We start from the raw sequence: 19,184 nt of genomic DNA on the forward strand, positions 1-19,184 counted from the left end.
AGAAAAAAACAAACACAAAGGAACATTCATGCAATTTTCTGTTTTATTTTAATTCAATTCAAAATGTTAAATTGACAACACAACAAAACATAAATTCTTCATATCCTGAAAACATTTCCCCATATAACATAAAAAAAAACTAGTTTAACAAATTAACTTATTGTTAAGCACACAATCAGCCTATCTCACAATCACAAAAAACAACATCAAAACTACATGGGTTTTTTTTCCACTCGGAGTTCACAATATTGGCAGTACCGAATTTCAGGTGCCAGCTCACCTTTTCCGAGGTTGAGCATTACCTGCTGAATAAAATATAAAGTGCTTTTCATACACTTAGGGAAGTCCAGGTGCAGGGCATAAATCAGTCTGAAAACATTGGGCATAGAAGGCCTGAGACTGGTCAGTTCATCCATTAGCAAACTTTCTTCCAAGATGATTCCCACTCTAGATAGGTTGAGCTGTGGACTTTCTTGATCAACGCTGAGGATTCTTATTGGAGTCTGTCTTGTCAGCTGCATCCTGACAGAGGAATAAACAGATCGACAAAGACATTATCAAGTCAGTTAGATAATGCTGTTGTCAAATACTCCCCAGGTTAAAAAAAAAAATACAGTTCCATAATGTACTTACAGTGGTCTATTTTCACACACTAATTTTGTGCTTAATATACTAAAAAGTATCTTAAGATAAACTTAAGATCATCTAAGGTCACCTGTGCTATTCTTGGACACCATGAATATGAACTAAAATGCGCTTTTACAGGGTTTCTGCAGATACGAACAAGTTCAATTTAAGACCGAAACCCATAATGGAAATACACAATATATATTATATACATACAGTGCCCTCCATAAGTATTGGAACAGTGAAGACAAAATTGCTCTGTTGGCTGTGGAGTCAAGACATTTGCAAATATGATGAAAAGATGAATATGAGACAAAACTACAGAATGTCACATTTTATTATTGGATGATTCAACACATAGATGTTTTACTAACTAAGAAGTTCAGCACTTTTAGAGTTTCATCCCTCTATCTGATGTGAGCATAAGTATTGGAACAGTTGCCTCACAGCTCTTTCTAAGTGATCAGCTGTGGGATCAGGGAATGTGTCGTATCAGTTATATCCATTACTTCTGCAATCTGAATCTTGCATCCGATGATGACACACACAAACAAGGATGAAGACGAGGGAGCTGACTTTGAGAGAAAAGCAAGCAATTTGGATGCTAAAAGAAAAGAGGAAGTCAGTTAGAGCTCTAGCAAAAACAAAGGGCATGGAGAAATCAAGAGTTTGGAAACCACCAGCGACACCAGCAACCAACAACGGCCTGATCGGCTGAGAAAACAACAGTAGTTGATGACAGACAAATCATAAAAGCTGTGAAAATGAACCCTAAAATACGTGTCTGTAAAATCACCAACAACTTCCAGAAAGCTGGGGTTATGCTCTGACAATCTACTGTCCTTAGGAGACTTTGACACAGAATTACAGATGCTACACAGCAAGATACAAACCTCTGACCAACACAGTTTTGGAACTGTGTTTATGGACCGATGAGACAAAGATGAACCTTTATCTAAGTGATGGGAAAGCAAAAATGTGGAGGGAAAAAAGGGAACTGCAATGATCCCAAGCATACAGCCTCATCTGTAAAGCATGGTGGAGGTGGTGTCATGGCATGGGCATGCATGGCTGCCTCTGGAACAGGCCCTCTCAACTTTACTGATGACTTAATGTATGATGACAGTAGCAGAATGAATTGGGAAGGGTACAAAACCATCTTGCCTACCAATATTCAAGAAAATACCACCAGATTCATTGGGAAGTGCATCAGGACAGTGACCCAAAACACCCTGCCAGTTCAGTCAAGGAATTTATAAGGGCAAAGAAATGGAAAGTCTTAGATTGCCCAAGTCAATCTCCAGATTTAAATCCGATTGAATATGAATTTCACCAGAAGAAGAGGAGACTAAAGGCAGAAACTCCCCAAAACAAGCAACAGTTGGAATTGGCTGCATTAAAGGCTGGGAAAAGCATTTCAAAAGATAAGACCAAGAGTCTGGTGATGTCTATGAGACGAAGACTCACTGCTGTGATTGTACGCAAGGGATCTGCAACTAAATAATAGCTTTTAATCTTTTACATCTGCCTTAAGTTCATCTGTCCCAATACTTATGCTCGCATCAAATGGTGGGATAAACTCTAAAAGTGCTGTCCTTTTTATTTGGCAAAACATGTATGTGTTGAAACAGCTAATAATAAAATGTGACATTCGGTAGTTTTGTCTCATAGTCATCTTTTCATCATATTTGTAAATGTCTTGACTCCACAGCCAACAGAGCAATTTTGTCTTTACTGTTCCAATACTTTTGGAGGGCACTGTATATGTAGGCTAATATTTGATGTGTTTAATGTAAAAAGAAAACAAAATATCATTGCAGTCATAAATTATATTTATTACAATGATATACTGTTAACTTTTCATATCAGCAGACAATATTCCATACAAAATATCCCCACAAAAGTACTGCATCACCAAGATTTTTGGTGGTGTAAACTATTTATTCTGAAGTATTATTTTCATCAGTGTTCTATCAGCTTTTACATACTTAAATCTGTATATTTTATTTACCTTTACAAAGGCCTTTTTCAACCTTTTTAAATGTATGCATCTTTCATGTCAAATTATTACAATTAATCAATAAATTCAATATACACTATAGGGCTGTTACCAGTCAGATTAAATAATTTATCCTGCAAAATTACAACTGCATTAAATTATGTTATGAGATCAATATTTTCAATACATTTTTGGATATACAAGTAAGAAAGTAAAGGGGGTCATTAAGTCACTCAATGAGTGAGTCAACCGATTCGTTAAACGTGGAATCATTCAGTATCAAAACACCGTTGCTTGTAGAATGTGCTGGTATTTGTATGGAACTATTTTCGTTGGTGAAATAGAACAAAACAGTAAATATTGTGTCTAAAATGTAAGTAACGTAATGACTACTTGTTTATTGAACTAAAAACCATGTGACATTTGCAATAGTAAATGCAATAGTAAAACTATTTGTCTGGTCGGGCAAGTAAAAAAACAAAAAAAAAAAACATTTTAAACTAGCTAAAAGGCTGGTCAGCTAGCTGTAGCACGACATATTATTATTGAGAACATTATATAAAAAAAGAAGGTAACGTTAGTTCGACTGAATTCTGCTTCTGCAATTCTGATGAAGCAGTATCTACCTATCTCTGTATTTAAAAAATTTACTTAGTTCACCGCTTGTAGTACACTTGAGTCAATCTAGTTCCAAGTGGTGACTAAATACATTTTTTTAATTCAGAGATAGCATGTTAAAAGCACATTTTAGCTTATATTCATGATGTTCCAAAATAGCACAGTTGAGTACACTTAAATGATCTTAAGTTTATCTTAAGTACTAAAGAATAATTTTTAGCATATTAAGTGTACCACTTTAAGTATGTTATGGAAGTGCACTTATTTTTTCACCTGGGTCAAGGTCATATGCTGCCTTCACACCATGTCATAATTACTGTATTCTGAGAGCTGTTCATGTTCTTGGACCAGGAATTGTGCATTTCTATGGTCACACTATCAACGCCTAAATTAATCTGGTGCAGTCAGGTCATGTGGCACAAATAGGAGCTCTCAGAAAATTCCCATTTTTTTAAGACGGTAATTATGAGTTCTACAAGAATATGAATGCTTTTTCCAAGTAAGAATCTTGTAATTATGGCACAATTACACCATGGGATAAATGCACTTTTACTATAAAACCTGGTTTGAAGTATCATCTGGGCGATGTCAGGCTTGTCATTGGCAACATTTCTGTGAAGAGCAAACATTAAAGTTACAGTCTTTATAAGGGCATCTGACTTTATGGTTTACATTTAATTGTGCAGTGTGCCAGTCAATAAAGTGATCCTCCTTAGAACAGGTCTCAGTTAACCCACATGACATACAGCTGCTCTGGAGTTTTGGTGTGAAGGTGGCATAAGCGTACGTTTTTTGTGCATAAAGTGATTTTAAATGTATGTGCATACCTGATGTGAACAAGGAAATTGTTCTGTTCTTGTATAATTTCCATGTTTGAACATAGAGACAGGGTTTCACAGACAGGGCTTAGCTTAAGACAGGACTAGGCCTTAGTTAAATTAAGATATTTACAGTATCTCACAGAAGTGAGTACACCCCTCACATTTTTGTAAATATTTTATTATATCTTTTCATGTGACAACACTGAAGAAATGACACTTTGCTACAGTGTAAACTCAACTTCTTTGGTCGACCATGGCGAGGCCTGTTCTGAGTGGAACCTGTCCTGTTAAACCGCTGTATGGTCTTGGCCACCGTGCTGCAGCTCAGTTTCAGGGTCTTGGCAATCTTCTTATAGCCTACGCCATCTTTATGTAGAGCAACAATTCTTTTTTTCAGATCCTCAGAGAGTTCTTTGCCATGAGGTGCCATGTTGAACTTCCAGTGACCAGTATGAGAGAGTGAGAGCAATAACACCAGATTTAACACACCTGCTCCCCATTCACACCTGAGACCTTGTAACACTAATGAGTCACATGACACCGGGGAGAGAAAATGGCTAATTGGGCCCAATTTGGACATTTTCACTTGGGGGTGTACTCACTTTTGTGGCCAGCGGTTTAGACATTAATGGCTGTGTGTTGAGTTATTTTGAGGGTACAGCAAATTTACACTGTTATACAAACTGTACACCAGGCATCCTCAAATCTGGCTCACTCCTGCAGAGTTTAGCTCTAACTCTAATCAAAAACACCTGAGTATGCTAATCAGAGTCTTCAAGATCATTAGAAAATCACAGGTAGGTGAGTTTGATCATGGTTGGAGCTAAACTCTGCAGCAGATTGGCCCTCCAGGGAAAGATTTGAGGAACCCTGCTGTACACTTACTACTTTACATTGTAGCAAAGTGTTCAGTGTTGTCACATGAAAAGATATAATAAAATATTTACAAAAATGTGAGGGGTGTACTCACTTCTGTGAAATACTGTAAATAGCTTTTATAAAAATTCCTTAAAAACTTTACTGGTGTGCATCTTGAGACAAGACAATGGCACTGACACATTTCAAGATATGTCATTACAAGGTATTTTCAGTTAAGACAGCATGAACATGCATTTTAGCCTGAGACCAGCCTTAAGTCTTGTCTGTGAAACCGGGGGGATAACGTTAATTTTTAAATAGCTGTGCTCTCTTTTAAGTTATGACGGCCATACCTACACTTCCAAAGCATCTCCTCCATTTCTTCTTCCTTCCAAAACAAGATAGTCGTTCAGAGGGTTCTGAATCTAGATAGAACAGAAGTATATTAATCCTGTTTTGTATTTATACCGTTAATTAACTTAAACTTACTCTTTCAAACAAAAGCCATGTCTAAATTAAACGTGGTAAATAATGACACTGCATGGGATACTGTTTCCCAGAAAGCAACGCGCTCCATGTGATGTTTCCATTTACATGTAAACTATAAACTCGCTGTGCATCTAAAAACAATATCATTAGTAGGATATAAATTGTAGACTACTTTAATCTCTACGGCACTTTTCCGATCAAGTCAAATTACGTCACCTTTATCTCTAGCACTTTATACATTGTTTCAAAGATATTAAATAATAATATTAATATTGCAGTAATATAATATATAAATAAAATTAATATTTCAATTATGCAAACAGAATTAAATTCTGTTGTCAAGCAGCTCTAAAAAGAAACGGAGTGTATTTAAGGACTAATAGACCAATTTGTTAGCAGAGGCTATTTACATTAACTCCGCCCACCAATGCCTGGCTGCGATAAACAGTACTGCAAAAGACATGTGTATTTGTATATTATCAGTGGCGAAGTGAGTAAAAGACGCGAGATGTGTGCTGTTGTTGCGAGCGATCCGAGTTCGATTCTGCCTTTTGTCAAACTCCTGCAACTCCTTTTCCCATCACATACCAGATCAGAAAGGCATTTATTTTCAATAAAAAACTCTGTAAATATTTGAAAAGTGGAAATTAAACGCCTCATTAATAATACAGTGTGCTTAGCTGTAGGTAAGTTTTTGTCCCAATAAAGTGGCGATCATCAAATAAAATGTGATAATTTACACTCAATGTTATTGCATACTGTTTTATAATGTACTACAGTACTGAAGTATACATATCTGCCACCTAACTACTATTTACACACCTTTTGCTAAAGAAAATGCTGCTATTTTAGTGTAAACAGAATTTATCATTATTTGCACTTAGTGTAACTAGAATATCACTTTTTTCAATTAGTGTAACTGCCAAAAAATATCATTGGTCAGTTAAAGACAGCTCAGTGTTGATTCAGTTCTGTCCAATAGCCTATGTAAAGTTCTTCAATTATGAAATGAGTTCAATTGGGCAATATGGCATTGTTTACTAATATGAAGCCTTATTAACAAGCCTTTGTAAAAAGAATGGTTAGCTCATTTGTTTGTAAGGTAACAACCTTGGCAGCTGTGCTGAATTAATGTTTGTGTTTGTCATGTGACAATGAAGCATACTACTCTGAAACATTTGTTGCTTATTGTATACTGTTTCGCACACTATTCTTTAAAAAATAGTAGGCAGTATGCACTGTTTACTGGGCAGTAAGCAGTCAGCAAGTACGCCATTTCGAACACAGCCAGTCTGTTCATCAACCATACAACCTGGCAGACACGAGCTGTGCTGTCCTGCTCCATTCAAGCATTCAAAGTAGAGAGCACATCTGCTTTCCCATGGTGCTTCTCACTTCTGCATGGTCCCTGCATTTCCTTATAATTCCTCACCTGGCCATGACACTCGGTTCCTCCTGAATGGTATATTTTGGTAATGGGGCTGAAGATCAACCATGCAGATAGGACAGTACTATAGAGATATGGTGTTATGGAAGAAGGCGCAAAGTCATTCTGAAAAGTAATAGACTCCACTAGTCTGTTCCAGGAGATTTCAGTGCAGCCTTCCTGGACTGATAAAAAAATATATAGTATTTTCTTTGCAACGCATTTGAAAATTAGTGTTTTTCCTCAGAGGACACAGAACTAATTTTATTTTCAGTTTCTGCTCCAAAATTATGCTATAATAAGAAGCATACAGCCTGTTCTTCATTAACCAGTGTGATAAAATGGTTAATTTTATTCCCCATTGCACCAAAATAAAAATGTAGTTTTATCTTGTTTTAGAATAAAAGAAATATCTAAGCACTGATGCAGCACATTTACCTAAGAAGCAAAATTGTCTTAAGAGAAGGAAAATCATTTTCAGAAAATATCTTGAACAAATATGTTTGTTTGTTATTTTTATTTTTAATGAATTAATTATTCTATTTTTATTTATTTATTTATTTTGGCATGTTGTTTTGGTTTTGCTCATTCTTTTTTTACTATTTTTTTTTTCTCATTATCCATCATATACAATGACTTTTTATTTGAATGTGCTGTGTGCTGTTAAAGTGTAGTACTTAGCCCAAAATGGTGATGAAAGTGATATGATTCTGTAATATTTTAGATATCATGCAGTGTAATGCCTGGCTGATTTTAATCAAGTAAAAACACAGTCCCTTGCTGAGATTGTACTGATTGGGTCAGTAAAAAAAATGGTGTGCATGCTCCTATTTAATTAGTTTTTTTGTTGTTGTTTTGTTTTGTTTTGTTTTTTTAACTAATCTCATTACAACAATGGCCGCCTTTAAAAATGCTCTTTGGCCACATCTGGTAATTCATATCTCTTCCCCTAACCGTTACAGTTCATCACCCTTCTGCTTCCTAAGTTCATTCTGTGGCATTAAATCCTGAGGTGAGTTTAAGGGCTTAGTTACAGTTCAGAGTTACGGCAATCCTTGTAGATACTCACGAAATAGATGGAGTTCTATTATCAAGAGACATCTACGCTATCAAAATGTGATTGTGTCTTTAGCCAGACAGGATGTTTCTCCACTGCACAGTCAGAAAATTTGATTATCTTCAATAAACAGACTGTTTATCTGCAGCCTTTTGCTCCTTATCTTCACAACCTATAAGAGTCAGAGAAAGTGAGATGGACCACCAAACAGGAGGACTGCTTTTATATTAAATTATAGGCTCTTATCAGTGAGAGCCATACAGTATTTGAAGGCAACATTTTCACATGTTAAGGGGCTGGAACACAGGGATGAGATGGTATGGATGGTAGAACATGTTTTTTTTTTTTTTTTCATTTTTCCATGCAGGCTTGGACAACATTCAGAAGATTGCAGCTCAAGGTCGTTATGAGCTCCGCATTGACATGAAAGACGGCCAGGAGTCTGTATATGCCAACTATGACAGGTTTTCCATTGGAGATTCCAAGAGCCTCTACAAACTGCGGATAGGAGAGTATAATGGCACCGCAGGTGCGGCTGGAGGACTTTTGGGCATTCATTTTACATACACTGAAAGGAAATAACTTGTTTTTGATTCATTCAGTCATTTAAAACACCCCAGAGATGATCTCTTCAGAGTGGCTTTGGATATTTAAGCCTATTAATTTCTAATTATGTTCTCTTTTTACTTCAGGTGACTCTCTAAGTTACCACCAGAGCAGACCTTTCTCTACTAAGGACAAGGACAATGATATCGCTGTCACCAACTGTGCACTGTCCTACAAAGGAGCCTGGTGGTACAAAAACTGTCATCGGGCCAACCTTAACGGCAAATACGGAGAGTCCAGACATAGTCAGGTAAGCCAGGTAGTCTTAAACACTGGACTGAAATGTCTGGTTTGGTCACATTTATCGATGTTCTGCAAACCGTAGAGATTGGGAATATCAAGTGTGGGCAAAAGTTTCCCATGAAGATTTAACAACAAGTTCAGAATGCACCATTGTTTGACCAATACAACCCTGCAAACAAGCCTGCAGTGCATACAAATACACAGTCTTAAACTCTTAGCATCAATCCAAACATAAGCCATACATACATGTACCATCTCTGCAAAAAAAACATCAGCAATGTACACTTTTAAATATATAAAAAAAAAAAAAAAAACTCCTTTTAGACTGGTCTTGAAATGACACATTTCCCAACCAGGACACAACACAATGTGTTCAGCAGGTGAGCTATGCTGGCTACTGCTGCTTGCTATAGAGTGGTAAAACTATGATGTCACTTTGTAGGCAAAAACCCGGAAGCGAGTTAGCATTTTAGCACTTCCGGTTCCATCGTCCCAGAGTCAATGGTTTTTTTGAATGGGATTTTGGTTAAATCCCTTAAATAAGGTCCGTGGTTCAGACAGGCTCAAGATACTTTCACATTTTATTCTACGACATAAAACACACCAGTTACATCCCACTCGTGATTTTTTTAAACTGTTACGTTTCTTAAAAAAGACGGTTGCTAACAAGTTGCTAAATGGGACTATAGGCCCTGTCAGAGACATTAAACGTCATCACGCTGAACAGTTTATCAATTTACAGTATTTCCAAGTATAATGTAGTATAATTTGTAATACAATGAATTGTAGAATAACCAATGAATAGTTTTTATATTTTTGTTCGACAATGTTTTTTTGCTTTGCCCCGAAATGCAACACAAGTTTTCGGATGGAAGATGCTCGTTTTATCGCTTTACTACTGATACAGAGACTCTGGGTTCGGACCATAAGGTAAACTTGTACGATTATTTCATGTGAACACCACATTTACCGGCTTTACGTGGTTAAAGTGAAATTTTAATAATGTATAGTTCCTAAAGCCACGTTAAAATGAAATGTTTGCGGCCACATGAAGCTGTTAGAATGCATGTAGATTGAGGATTTCCTAGAAGCAAGGATAAAATAACATTTTGTGTACCCACCCTAACAAAATTATAGCTGAAATGCGGTACTTTATTCACAAAAATAAGTTTAATCTTATCATATCCCAAAACTCGCTAACTAGCTGATATTTAATAGATTAAATGCACTAGAATTTTATTGAATAGTACATGGGGATACGTTTTTAATTAAAATATTCATATTAATCAAGGATTTATTGACTTTTAATTCACCTTATTTCGAAATGTACAGAAATACGTGCTTTCAAATGTCCTTTAGTTATGATTATTTCATTTATTCACTATACTATTTATTACTAATGTCTCATTTCAGTTTTAGTTTAGCTCTAGTTTTGTATTTATTCCAGTTTATATGAAAAGGTTTGTGTAGCGTGGATTAAAATTCATATATGGGCGTTTCTTCAGCTAGGAGCAATTTTAGCCTTGTGAAGTTGAATAAAAAAAACTTGTTCAAAAGTCACGTAACACAGTCTCATAAGTTTAAATAATTTGTCTAGTTTTAAGGTCTGTAAGAGGACAAACTTAGATTACAAGAGAAATTGTTAATATTTTACATTTTTCCGACCTGCAATGAACAAATGTCATTTCCACCACATCCCAATATACAGCTGTTATTTAAAAATAGAATAACTTATGCCACTCAAGAATTGTCTAAGATCATTTTTCTAACTAGTTTTACCAGTTTTTCCACAATGTACAATAATTATACATTTGTCAATGAGATAAATTAACTGCCCTAAGGACCAAATGCTGAACTGTACACCTGTCACACTCTGAAATTTAATATTGGTTTGGGTAAGAGCTTATTAGAAAATAAATAACTTGAATTTTTATATTAAGTAGAGCATGATCTCATAAATTGTGGATACATTTTTAATGTGTGATGAGAACTTTTTCAATATTTAAAAAAAATGTGTGGTGATGGAAATGACAGGGTGTTGTGGAAATGACAATGAATTAACGTGAATGTAGAGAAACAGCAGAGATATTTATTAGAAAAAATCTTAAACTCATCACACTCATTAAACTCAAAGACACAAAGTCATTAAACATATCAATTGTACTTTGTAACCATAAATGTCATTTCTGTAGTTTTTTGTGATAAAATGGAAGATAGCTTCACTGATTAGCTTTGAATTAATACTTAGCATTTCATGTATGCAAAATACTCTTATTTAACTTAAAATGTTTAGCTTTTTAAAAACACCCTTGAAGGTACAGTATGCTTGGAAATGACGTAGAATAAATATATTAACTGATCAAGCAATATTTACCTTGATTTTTCTTCCATTTGTTGTTGATGAAAATTTAAATTTCCTCCATGTCCAACATATGCACTGATGTCACTGAACATTTCCATAAAAATCACCGGTCCCACTTTATATTAGGTGGCCTTAACTACTATGAACTTACATTTGAATTAATCATATTGTGTACATATATTTTTTAAAAAACCTATATGTAATCACATCTGTAATTAATTTCTGTAATTACACTTAGAATTACACTGTTGACCCATCCCTTACACCTTAACCCACCCTTAAACCTACCCATACCACCAAACCTGTCCCTAACCGTACCCATATCCCACCTCAATAGCAGCAAAAGTGTTTTGCAATACAATGTGAACACAATAAGTACATTGTACTTATTTTCTGATGTAAGTACATAGTAGTTAAGGCCACCTAATATAAAGTGTGACCAAATCACCTAAACAATCTTTCACATAAACTTTTTAAAGGGACATTACAGTGTTGTGGTGGAAATGACACCAATACTGTGCAACAGCTATATTTTGTATAAAAAGTAATATTGATAGTGGTCTCACATTAAATACTATAATGTATTTTAATTATTTTACTAGTGCTTAATTCAGGTACATTAATAGTTACCAGATAAGTCATATTTTTAAACTGTATTTTCATTGTTGAAGTTTAAAAGTCTGGGTGTGCGACAAGGAGAAAACTGATTTTGACACCTATGAGGAGGTTGAAAAGTATGAAAAAATCATAATAGAACAGTAGTAAAAGTTTTAAAGGTGGTTTTATTGTTAGTTTGACAAAGAAAGAGGAATTTGTCCAAAATTATATGTATTTTTAAAAATATGACCAAAGAACATAAAAGTGGCCATAGTCTAAGAATTACTCATATAGAGTAAATACTTTTCACTGAACACGTTAAAAATAAGTTTTAAATAGTTGTCGGGAGCATGGTGGTGGTGACGTTGAAGGCGAGCGACCGTGGTGCTGTAGTTCATTTATGGCCTAAGTTTAGCTTTTAAGTTCTGGCTCTTTTATTTAGGCTTCAAAATTCATCAAAGTTATATTATTTTGTGAAGATTATTTTGATGGACAAAACGTGTAAGTTTCATGAACTATGATTGAACACAGAGCTTATTTTTTGCGATAATACAAATGCCTATGGAAAAATCCTATTGGCTTTTTGTCGAGGAACCAGTTTCATGCTAACAGCCGATTCGCCTACAAAGTGACGTCATAGTTCCCCCACTCTATTATTAACTCTCTCTACCACATGGCTTTAATTAAGGAAACTTAAAACACCCTAGCACCCCTAGTGGTAAGGAAGAAAACTGTCAACAAAATTCTTATTAACAGGCTCATGTCTGGCCCACACTGGGCCATCATTGGATTAATGTGGGCAGTCCCATAGTGTGGACTGCTCACAGAGAGCCTGCTGTGAGCCCAAAGCTGTGGGCCTCGCCTGGGCAAGCCCGCACTGGGCCTGTTTAGGTTTGGTGTGGGCTGGCCCTAGCCCACTGTGCCCACAAAAAGCCAGCATGGGCCCCGAAAGGACATGTTTGCAGAGAAAGCTGCTTGGTTTGAAAGTGGCTTCTGTGTGAGCTGTGGTTCAAAGATAGACTAGACTCCTGATGACAGACAATTGACTTTTTTTTGCCCCTGAAAATTTGCTAATGTGGTCTTAACACCTTAAAATAAGGGTTGTTTCCACCGCCTATACAGTATATGGAATTATAAGAAGGCAAAACCTGCCTACACATCAAAAATCTCATAGGAACTTATTACCTTGATTACTATCTTAATTCAGCGAATTGATCTTACACCTACAGAGCCTTTGTGCTTTGTGACTCATTGTTTGTGGTTTTGTTTGCAAGGGCAGGTGTTAAAAAGACAGGAAACATGCAGAAGCATTTTGAAATTAACTGAAAGCAATTAAACCTCAGTGTGTGAGAGTCACAGGCCAATGGTAAAAATATTCTAGATCCGTCCTTGCTCAGTTGCATTGTGTCATGTCCTGTTGTCTCACTGTCTGCTTTCATTTCAGCTTTCTCACAAGCTTTAGGGGGTTGGTGTAGCTTATTATAACCGATAAGGTCATATTTCCCATTGGTATCAGTGATATTTTTTTATAGAAGCAGAGGTTAACACTCTGAAAACTAATAAAGATTTTTACAAGAAAAATATTCTTTGTGAAGTATTTCAGTGGCAATAACATTAAAGGTAACACTTTACTTGAAGGGGTGTGCATAAGACTGACATGACACCTTCATAATCATGACATGACACGTCATTAATATGAAGGAGATTTTATGCATGTTTATGACAACTGTCAAGACATCTCAAACAATGCCATCTCTGCATTAAAAATGACATAACTGAGTGAATTACACATAATGACAGTTGTCATAAACATGCATAAAATCTCCTTCATATTAATGACATGTGTCATGTCATGATTATGAAGGTGTCATGTCAGTCTTATGCACACCCCTTCAAGTAAAGTGTTACCACATTAAATTGCTGAGCAATGTTTTTACATAAATATTACACATATGATTTTATGCATTTTGATAGATACTGAAATGTACATTATCAACATACTGACAGCATCTACAAATATTTTACTTATGTATAGCTTATCTACAAATTGTACAGATCATGACATGGATTGTTTTATTATTTTTATATATTCCTTGAGGTTTACTTGTAATGTTAATAAAGTTTTTTTTGCACACACACAAAAATAAATATATATATATGAGGAAAAATGATTATTTTTAACCCTCATTCTGACCCTCTGTCTAAAATGACGTGTTTTTAAGGGGCATGTCCTTTATGGCTTGCCAGTAATCAGCCACTGCTATGATTGGCTAACATCATTGCATAGGAAACGGTATCAATGCCCTGCCCCCTCACTATTGCAAAACTAAAGTTTTTTGACAACATGATCAAAATAAAACGGTAATTTCCAGATAAAGCATTATGAAATCATTTACTTATGGTTTGTGACGCAGCTGCAGTCAGATCTAGTACCGCTTCATCTTTCCACAAATGTTTCTTTGTGAACTCTCCATGACACCGTGCCTCATTTACAAAATATAATGCTCTGATCAATCCTCTGACATGATCCAGGATGCCATTAAAAATAAACTATCCCACTTGATCTTTCACTCCATTTATCCTATTGACAACAGACTCAAGTGTGTGGACTGTGTCAGAAAGTGAACATGCATCTGTATACTGTATCCATTGTAGAGAAGATGGCGGCAGTGATTGTAATTTCTATTTGCTTTTGACGCTTGATTAAATAAATGTTGTTGTTTTTTTTTTATAGTCAGGAGGATGTTTAAGCTATGAAACTTGCAGGATGTTTTAATGGTACAAAGACCTCTTATATGCCAAAAGATCAAGGCAAATTTTATTTCTCATGTCATGACCCCTTTAAAACTTGTCTGGCATAACTGAAATGTGACAAAATGGTTTCATTGTAGCCTACCATGACTTAATTTAATTTATTACAAATTCCATAAAATTTAACATATGGATTCAGTAAGGTTGTACAATCCTGTATATCAGTTGCTGGATTTCAGATATTTTTAATGTTTTACAAGTACTAGTCAATATTTACTGTAAATGTTCATGCTTGTTTTCAATATTTTTACATTTAGATTACCTTTGCCTTTCATCTAACTGTCACTTAAAGTTAATCTTTAAAAACACTAATAATTTAATAACAGTTTAGTCTCAAAATTATTAATACATTGGGTCCCACTTTATATTAGGTGGCCTTAACTACTATGTACTTACATCAAAAAATAAGTACAATGTACTTATTGTGTTCATACTGTATTGCAAAACACTTTTGCTGCTATTGAGGTGGGATACTGGTAAGGTTAGGGACAGGTTTGGTGGTATGGGTAGGTTTAAGGGTGGGTTAAGGTGAAAGGGATGGGTCAACAGTGTAATTATAAATGTAATTACAGAAATGAATTACAGATGTAATTACATATAGGTATTTTTAAAAATTTAAGTACAATGTAAAAACATGTATGCACACAATAAGTGCATTGTACCAAATTAATAATTCAAATGTAAGTACATAGTAGTTAAGGCCACCTAATATAAAGTGGGACCATACATTGTTTAAAACAAGTGATTTATTTATTTATTTAGTGTTATGAGTTATCAGCTATAAAATGCAAATAATTATTGGCTTATCAGTACTGACTAGGATTTTAATATATGTCTATCCCTCAAATTCAATATTCTTTGAACCACATAATTCGTAAATATTTGTGTGCTGCTTAAGTTGTTTGAACGTAAAAGGTTTTACATTTAAGATGCTAAAATAAATTCATATTTTGATATTGTATGTCTCTGTGTCTATCTATACATATGTGACCCTGGACCACAAAACCAGTCATAACTAGCACGGGTATATTATCAATAGCCAACAATACATGGTATGGGTCAAAATTATTGATTTTTCTTTTATGCCAAAAATCATTAGGATATTAAGCAAGGATCATGTTCCATGAAGACATTTTGTAAATTTCCTACCTTAAATATATCAAAACTTAATTTTTAATTAGTAATATGCGTTGCTAAGGTCTTAATTTGCAAGCGATTTTCTCAATATTTTTATCTTTTTTGCACCCTCAGATTCCAGATTTTCAAATAGTTGTATCTCGGCCAGCTTATTTATTCAGCTTTCAGATGATGTATAAATCTCAGTTTCAAAAAATGTACCATTATGACTGGTTTTGTGGTCCAGGGTCACATATGATAATGTATCTGTGCTAGAACCACACTTTTGATACCTACTGTACGAATGCTAATGAGATCATAGATAAATTACTGTTTGTGTATTGACATTATGTGTTTGACCTCGGCAGGGTATAAACTGGTATCACTGGAAAGGCCATGAGTTTTCCATCCCTTTTGTGGAGATGAAGATGAGACCTTTCAACTACCGCAGCATCAGTGGCAAGCGGAGGAGGTCCACCCATTAATCCACCGTCCTACTAGCTGTTTCTATTTTTAAACAGGGCGAGGAGGACAGATGGAGCGATGTAACTTATTTAAATCTTCGAATGACAAAATCCCTTTGACGAATGTCTGATGTAAATTGTAAACCTTGAGGTTTGGTGACTTTCTATGTGTAATGCTATTTGTTCAGTTCTGGGAGTTTGAAGACTACGTAGAGTTTGGAATTTTTAGCACGTTTACGGTATGAGGCCTGTGGAAAGAACCTCATTATTAAGTGAAGAAAAGATCATTTCTCCCTTTGAGATAAAAGATTTTAGAAGAAAATGAATGCCCGTTAAAATGAGATGCTTCTATTTTTATAAATCATGAGAAATACCTTTAAAAAAGTAACTGAATGATTTTTTGTCAGTTTTGATTCATGTTCATGTGACCCATTACAGTGTTACATTTTGCATTTACTGCACCCTGAAGCCAACAATATTTGTTTTATTGTAACTGCATTTTCATCTCATATTTAAACTTAAACATTAACAGTTGGCCATTGTACTGTTGAAGCATTGCAGTTGATGAAGTTGCAAATGTTGGTTTTTCTGGAGAAGATGATACAAAACACAAAATGTTGTTATTATTATTATTATTATTATTGTTGTTAATGAAACCTCAGAAACCAAAGATTTATTCAGTATCTGAGGTCAAAACAGATTGAAATGGAAAAAGAAAAGAAAAGAATTTCTCAGTCATTTAATTTGCCCCATATTTGATTTTATTTTTATTTTAAATTTTGTGCAAGGCTGATAAGTAATACTTTTACATCATCCCACAACAGAATTATTATTATTATTATTTTTTTTTTTTTTTTTTAAGGTATAAACTGTCCTGAGAGCACTGATATGTACATATGAAAAACTCATATGGAGAAATTTTAGTTATGTCTCACACTGTTCCTATAGACTTGAAAAAATAATCCTGTCCATCTGTGTCTTGGTAAATCCTCTAGATGAATAGCAATTCATAGGTGAGAGAAGTCTGTGTTTTGCACTGCAGTAGTACATGCAAAGTGAAGACCATCTGAAGGGTTCTTTTCATAGATCTTCTGTTCCTTTCATTGTAAAATGGAGTTGGACAGACACCTGCTGACAAGCAGTCAAGTTTGAGCTTTCAAGACCTGACATACACACAATAGGTCACAAAAGTAATGCAACTCCTAGTGCAACTTAGAACATCGCCTTTCTTCTTTTTTTACCTGACAAGAACATATTCTGTAGTTTAACATGGCCTCAGTGTATTGTGATTGAAAGGTTTGTGAAGGAGTACGACCATGTCATATTTTTCTAAACCTTCCTCATGCAATGTAACTTTTACCTCAGCAAGATAATAATTCAGCTTTTTCTTCTTTAATATATCTGTATGCTCTACCCATTTCTGTAAGGCTGTAGACAAATATTCTTCAGTTCTCCGGAGTTCTGCTTCTCACAACACCTGTTTCATATAGTGGCAAATCTCCTAATGAGCCTCTTCTGAGAGACGGCACTATGATGTCTTCAAAGAGTTTCTACGCTTTTCCTTTGCTTTTATTTTTTCTTTCCTTTTTGAGGGGTAAGATTAGAGAGTGTAGCAACAGCTGGGATGGGAACTAGAAACCAAGTAAATTCTTAATCAGCTCAAGCTAATTGCATTTAACACTGAAAAATACTTACATTTTGCTTGCACCAGAAGGCATCATTTTCTCCAGTTACTGTTCTGTAGAGAACATGGGTGGAAATATGTGTTCCTCCTTCTGTTTTCTAACCGTTTCCGTCAGAAAACTAATTGTTTGTGGGTTCACAGTGAAGCAGCCCTTCTGTAGTTGTTTCTGAAAGAGGAATAGAGACTTTAGTGTTGTGTTGACTGATTGAGACAGCTTCTCAACAGAGAGAGACAGCAGATTTTCCTTCATTATTCATTGACTCAGCATATGGTGGGGGCACTTCAAGTCCCATTCATTCTGACATGCCTCCCATCCACCAAACCACTTATGGTTCAACATTCACCATGGGAACACACTTAAAAACATGTTACACACAACGCTTGGAACTCTGTGTTATGAAGGCTACTAGGTCATTTTACCACTCTCACATACATTTATTTAATTTCATTATGATATTGTAAAAATCCCCTACATTTTGTACCTAAGAGGATGTTGTAGAGCAGCAAACATGTTCGACTGCTTGTCCTTTACCTCTATGGCTCTTGGAGAATGTGTTTAGCATGAACACTAATGAAGCAGGTAATGTGTGCAAAAGAACGGTCTTTGAGACATTTGTCCCTAACTCGCTAACCACACTGTCAGATAACCTTGGATATTATTGTAACATCAAATTAGCTCTAGTTTAACTTAAAATGTGCTGTATAGTTCCTTTTTTAATACATTTTCTACACATTAATAAAATATTCAAAATAAAAAAGAAAAAATCTGAGTTTGACTGTGAAGTGATTTTATGTATTTATTTATTTATTTATTATTTTATTAGGGCCCAAGGCACTAAGGCGCAGGGCCCTCTTGTTTTCCTAAGGATTATTCTTTGCATTTATTTTCCTTACGACTATCCGGGGCTTTTTGGGGGCCTTAACATACTCAAAAACTTTTGAAAATGGGTACACACATTGGAATCTGCGGTCATTAGAACGTCGCAGAGGCTGGGACCTGGGCGTGACACAGGGGCTCTACGGCGCCCCCTGGAACACAGTCAGAAAACTTGATGTATATCTCACACATACTTGCAGGTATTCATATGAAACTCGGTACACATATACATCTCATTGAGCCGAACAACTTTCGCACTGCATGTCATAGGCTCCGCCCAACAGGAAGTCGGCTATTCAGGGCTGTTTAAAAAGCGCATGCTCTGAAATGTGATATACTCCTCTGAGGATTGCCACCAAACTCGGTGAACATGGTCTCAAGACATTGGGGATGCTAAATTGCGAAGGGATTTTTTATATCCCCGTAGTGAGGCGATGAAGTTATGGCGAGAAATGAGAAACAGGAAGTGTCTAATAACATCCACATACATTGTCTGATTTTGATCAAAGACTATAGAATACCAAAGACA

The 19,184-nt window shown here is 35.4% G+C and overlaps 1 protein-coding gene and 1 long non-coding RNA gene across 4 annotated transcripts in view; one reads left to right on the forward strand and one right to left on the reverse strand.

Annotated features, from left to right (window-relative positions):
• Window positions 1-18,548, forward strand: part of tnr (tenascin R (restrictin, janusin)) — a 160,359-nt gene extending 141,811 nt beyond the window's left edge. For all 3 annotated transcript variants that reach the window (XM_058746610.1, XM_058746602.1, XM_058746616.1), the window contains 3 exons: window positions 8,263-8,424; window positions 8,588-8,751; window positions 15,999-18,548. In XM_058746610.1, coding sequence (XP_058602593.1) covers window positions 8,263-8,424; window positions 8,588-8,751; window positions 15,999-16,115 — 443 coding nt within the window. In that variant the 3' untranslated portion in view covers window positions 16,116-18,548. The remainder of the gene's footprint in view (window positions 1-8,262; window positions 8,425-8,587; window positions 8,752-15,998) is intronic.
• Window positions 123-17,875, reverse strand: LOC131521746 (uncharacterized). Its single transcript, XR_009266352.1, has 3 exons — window positions 17,790-17,875; window positions 5,277-5,348; window positions 123-522 (listed from the first exon to the last, which is right to left on the reverse strand). It is a non-coding gene; the product is annotated as an uncharacterized LOC131521746 (long non-coding RNA).
• Window positions 18,549-19,184: the final 636 nt, after the last annotated feature.

The sequence above is a fragment of the Onychostoma macrolepis genome, chromosome 02 (genome assembly GCF_012432095.1).
Source record: "Onychostoma macrolepis isolate SWU-2019 chromosome 02, ASM1243209v1, whole genome shotgun sequence".
Lineage (NCBI taxonomy): Eukaryota > Metazoa > Chordata > Actinopteri > Cypriniformes > Cyprinidae > Onychostoma > Onychostoma macrolepis.